General features: G+C 39.6%; 1 protein-coding gene across 1 annotated transcript; it reads left to right on the top strand.

Moving 5' to 3' along the window:
- The first annotated feature begins 856 nt into the window (after nucleotides 1-856).
- LOC120590194 (olfactory receptor 2AT4-like) lies at nucleotides 857-1,916 on the top strand. The gene has a single exon (XM_039847821.1). The coding sequence runs from the start codon at nucleotides 951-953 to the stop codon at nucleotides 1,914-1,916; it is 966 nt and encodes a 321-aa protein (XP_039703755.1). The 5' UTR covers nucleotides 857-950.
- The last annotated feature ends 3,554 nt before the right edge of the window (nucleotides 1,917-5,470 follow it).

Genomic DNA, 5,470 nt, shown 5'->3' with positions numbered 1-5,470 from the left:
CTATCAGCCATGCCTCTCAAGGCTTCTCAGGTCACATAACAACTTCTGAGCAGGAACTAGGGAAGCCTGCTGGGTGGTGGGCATGCACTTGCTGAGCTGCAGCAGCCAGTAAAGAGGCAAGTTAGTTCAATGTAGTAACACAGATACGGTCTTGGATTCTCTGTTGCAACCCAGCAGTGGGAGACCATTATAAGTTCACACTCCAATCAGGAATAACTTCCCACCAGAAACATTTTCAGTGTCACTTCCTTCACTTTAATATGACAAAGAGCCCCACACCCAGGGACAGTATGCAGAGTACTCAACTTAGATGGAGACAACAGAACCACTACACCAAGCAAACAAGAGAGAAAGGAGCCCTTCCCTGCTTAATATTTATGATGGAAAAACAGCATGTTACTGTAACCCTCGGAGAAATCAGCCCTCCTTAGCAACGTGGTGACAAAGATGTCACTTTAAAAAAAACTTATAGCAAATGCCTGAAGAGAAAGGAGTTTAGAGGCCTGGTTTAAGATATCCGATACCGCCCAAAGGATCATATGGGACATGGAAAAGAGAACCAGCAGAAGTTCTTCTATAACACTTACCACAATTGCAATTAAATAATTATGTGATTCATTGCTTAATGTATTTCTCTACCACTAGAATTTCAGGTACATGAGGTTGGAGACCTTCTCTGTCCTGTTCAGCTTATCTACTATATACCCAGCATGTAACATGCGGTTTTGTATTTCATAGGAACTTTTTCCATACTTGATTAAAAAAGGAAAGAGGGGTAGGATGAAGACAGGGCCGGTCATCTGCCAGTTGTAAATAAATGTGGTTACACTAATTATACAGTGGTCATTATGTAATTCTTATTCCAGAATCACTAATTGTTCTGTTTTCCAGATGTGAATGTTCCCAGTTGTTTTCAATACCCACCTCCTGAGCATCTAGCTTAACCTACCATGCAGACTACAGCCTGTAATGGATCAGAGGACTCCTCAATCATCTTCTACCTTATGGGCATCCCCTCTCTGCCAAAATCCCTCTTCCTTCCTATCTTCTTTGTCTTTCTCCTCCTCTATCTGCTCATCCTGGTAGGTAACACCCTGATCCTGGTGGCTGTGGTGGCAGAGCCCAGCCTCCACAAGCCCATGTACTTCTTCCTGATCAACCTCTCTGTCTTGGACATCCTTTTCACCACAACCACCATCCCCAAGATGTTGTCCCTACTCTTACTTGGGGACCGTTTCCTCAGCTTCCCTGCCTGTTTCCTGCAGATGTACCTCTTCCACAGCTTCTCCTGCTCAGAAGCCTTCACCCTGGTGGTCATGGCCTATGACCGCTATGTGGCGATCTGCCGTCCACTGCACTACCCTGTCCACATGACCCCACAGAACAATGCTATACTGGCAGCCAGTGCCTGGCTCACTGCCTTCCTCCTGCCCATCGCAGCAGTGGTGCAGACATCCCAAATGGCTTTTAACAACATTGCTCACATCTACCACTGCTTTTGTGACCACTTGGCTGTGGTCCAGGCCTCCTGCTCTGACACCACACCCCAGACCTTCATGGGCTTCTGCATCGCCATGGTGGTGTCCTTCCTGCCCCTTCTCCTGGTGCTTCTCTCCTATGCCCACATCCTGGCCTCGGTGCTTCGCATCAGATCCAGAAAAGGACGCTCAAAAGCCTTCTCCACCTGCAGCTCTCACCTGCTGGTGGTTGGCACCTACTACTCATCCATTGCGATTGCCTATGTGGCCTATAGGGCTGACCTGCCCCTGGACTTCCACATCATGGGCAATGTGGTGTATGCTATTCTCACACCTGTTCTCAACCCTCTCATTTACACACTGAGGAACAAGGATGTCAAAGCAGCCATTACCAAAATGGCATGTCTTCGAGGCCCAAAGAATGCTGAGAAACCTTGATTCATATGTGTAACTTGATCCATTCACGAACACCAATAACAATAGAGGGAAAAGTGGACAATTCAGGCAAGTCAGGTAGTTAGAATAATAATTCTAAAAATATAATCTTAGGTATTCTTCTATTGTAATAAAATAATTACTTCCTTTTCTTAATTCACAGACAAAATGGATGGGATTTTTCTATTTAATTCTTAAACTATGAATCCCAAATTTCACAAGACTGTGAATATAATGTGGTCACATTTCCATTAATTCAAATGATTTTTATTCTCAGAGACCCCAAGTATTTAACTAGCAAAAAATTCAATCTTTTCCCTTGTATATCTTCTTCCTATATTTCTAAATGTCCTCAGGACTGTTGACACATAAATGCAAATCAGTCTTGCCCTTTTTGCTAAAACAGCAACTTAGAAACCCCCTGATACTGATATCATTTCAATCCTTGTTGCCTGAAAATTCATGGCCACAACCAATATTTCTACACAGTCACACGAGAAATTTATCTCAGATATCTAAGCCTTCATGGTATCATTAAAGAGCATTTCCTTCCTCTAGTTTATGCTTAGGCAAGTGGCGTCCCTTACTAAACCCAGGTGGGCACCAAAGCATTAGAGTTCTTTTAATTCTCAGCCACACCATAGTTGTCACACTCATGACAACGGGGAGCTAAGTGGAGAAGTTTCCTCTTATCGAGAGGATGCTGTGTCTAAAATCTCTACTCATTCTCAAAATACAACCCTAGGAATTCTTCTTTCTGGCCTTAGTGGCCAGGCTCTTTATTCCCCTCCCCTATGCTACTTTTTCTCTTGAACATTTGTAAGGCTTGTCCATCCAGGGACATATAGAGCATATAGTGAAAAGTGTTTGCAAGAAACTCAGGTGACAGATATCCTCATCTCTGGCTTATTACAAATACTCCCATTCCAATTTTTAGGGTCTAAGTTTTTGCCAAAGTACTAACTTTAACCATATCCCCAATGTATAAATTCAGTGTAGATGAAGATTCAATTGTTAATGTAGTTCAACGAAGGTTAGGGTCTATTCTTAGACTCAGGTATCAATCGTCTTGGAGATCCTGCTATAGTCAGAAAGGGCTTCCTGAAGCAGAATGGTAGAAAAGCTCTAAGTTTCCTTGTATACTGAGCCTGGGTAACTGGAATTGAGACTCACGTTCTTCTATCTAAACCTTATTCAGTCTGCAGCTCTTCTGTTCCGCAATCCTTGAAATTGATATCTAGACCACAGTAGGACCACAATCCACAAGGTCTAAAGGACACTTTAATAAGTTGCCTTGCCTCTGAGTTTCATGAGCTATTAGAATTTAACCTAAGAACATGGAGAGAAAATTTTTTGCTCTCTATTCTACTACCACCCAATAAACAACTCTGAAAGTATCTCCGTGTTACCATCGAAGTTCTGTTTTGTGCAACTTCTCTTCTGGTACCAACTTCAGTATCAGTTCAGAGCTTTGGTTTCCTGATGACATCTTTTCATCTTCAGTTCTCCTTTTAGATGGAACAATAAATTAATCATGTGGAGAGTAGATCATAGTGATATGGAATTCCAGGCTAGTTCCACCCCCACTTATTCTTTCCTTGTGGCTCTGCCTAAACACTTCTCATGAGTGGACATGGAAGAACAACAACAACAACAATAATGTGTTCACCTGTGGCCTTACCTGCTAATTGGCAGTTTCTCTGTATTTCCCCATTAAAAAAAAAATAGTTTTGACTTTTGTGTATCAAAGAACATGATCAAGAAAGTAAAAAGGCAACTTACAGAATGAAAAAAAAAACATTTGCAAATTATATATCTGATAAGGGATTAATATCCAGAAGATATAAAGAAATCTTACCACTCAACAGCAAAAGAACAAAACAACCCAATTCGAAAAGTGGGCAAAAGACTCAAATAGGCATTTCTCTGAAGAAGAGATACAAATGGCAAATTAGCATATGAAAACATGCTCAACATCACTGGCCATCAGGCAAATCAAAACCACAATGAGATACCACTTCACATCCATTAGGATGGCTATTATCAAAAAATGGAAAATAACAAGCATTGGTGAGGATGTGGAAAAATTGGAACCCTTGGGGGAAAATAATAGTACAGGCACTGTAGAAAACAATATGGTGGTTCTTCAAAAAATTAAATATAAAATTACAAAATGATCCATCAATTCACTTCTAGGTATATATTTGAAAGAAATGAAAGCAAGGTCTTGAGGGACATTTGTACACCTATGTTTATAGAGGTATTATTCACAATAGCCAAAAAGTGGAACCAACTCAATGTCCATCAACAGATAAACAAATAAACAAAATGTGGTATATATACAATGGAATATAATTCAGCCTTACAAAGGAATAAAATTCTGAAACATACTACAACATGGATAAACCTCAAAGGCATTATGTTTAGTGAAATAAGCCACAAAAGGACACAAAAGGACAAATATTTGTCACAAAAAGACAAATATTTGTCACAAAAAGACAAATATTTCAATTCCACTTGTATAAGATACTTGGAATAGTCGAATTACAAAGACAGAAAGTAAAACAATGGTTACTAGGAGTTGGCAGGGGGATGGGGGAGATTTGTTGTTTTATGTGTACAGAGTATCTATTTAGAATGATGAAAAAATTCTGGAAATGGACGGGGGTGATTGTTGCACAAAATTGTGAATAAATGAATGTAATGCCACTGTATAGTACATTTTAAAATGGTTAAAAAGGACCTAAAGCATTATACAGATTTAATGCAATCTCCATCAAAATCCCATCGGCATTTTTTTAAAGAAATAGAACAAATAATCATCAGACTTGTATGGAAGCACAAAAGACTCCGAATTGCTAAAACTATCCTGAGAAAAAAGAACTAGGCTGGAGGCATCACTCTGCCCGACTTCAAATTATACTACAAAGCAACAGTAATCAAAATGGCATGGTATTGGCAGCAAAACAGACACATTGACCAGTGGAACAGAATCAAGAGTCCAGAAGTAAACCCATATTTATATGGGCAAATAATTTTTGACAAAAAAGCCAAAAACATACAGTGGAGGAAGGAAAGTCTCTTCAATAAATGGTGCTGGGAAAACTAGAAAGCCACCTGCAAAAGAATGAAACTAGACTGTTGTCTATCACCACACACCAAAATTAACTCAAAATAGATTAAGGACCTGAATATAAGTACTGAAACAATAATATGCATAGAAGAAAACATAGGAATGAAACTCAAGGACCTTGAACTAAAAGAGGATTTTATGAATTTGACCTCAAAGGCAAGGGAGGTAAAAGCAAAAATAAATGAATGAGACTACATCAAACTAAAAAGCTTCTGCTCTGCAAAAGAAACCGTCAACAAGGTAAAGAGACAACCACCCAAATGGGAAAATATATCTGCAAACAACACTTCCAATAAGGGCCTAATATCCAAAATATACAAAGAACTCATATGACTTAATAACAACAAAAAAAGAATGATCCAATCAAAATATAGGCAGAGAACCTGAACAGACACTTCTCCCTAGAGGATATAAAAATGACCAA

This window comes from Pteropus medius, unplaced genomic scaffold (assembly GCF_902729225.1).
Source record: "Pteropus medius unplaced genomic scaffold, Ma_sr-lr_union100, whole genome shotgun sequence".
In the NCBI taxonomy this organism is placed as follows: Eukaryota; Metazoa; Chordata; class Mammalia; order Chiroptera; family Pteropodidae; genus Pteropus; species Pteropus medius.
The sequence above is the reverse complement of the archived record's forward strand: the minus strand, read 5'-3'. Positions and strand labels throughout refer to the sequence as shown.

Excerpts from the sequence above, each read along its gene's own strand:
- LOC120590194 (XM_039847821.1), top strand. The coding sequence starts at position 951 with ATGCAGACTACAGCCTGTAATGGATCAGAGGACTCCTCAATCATCTTC.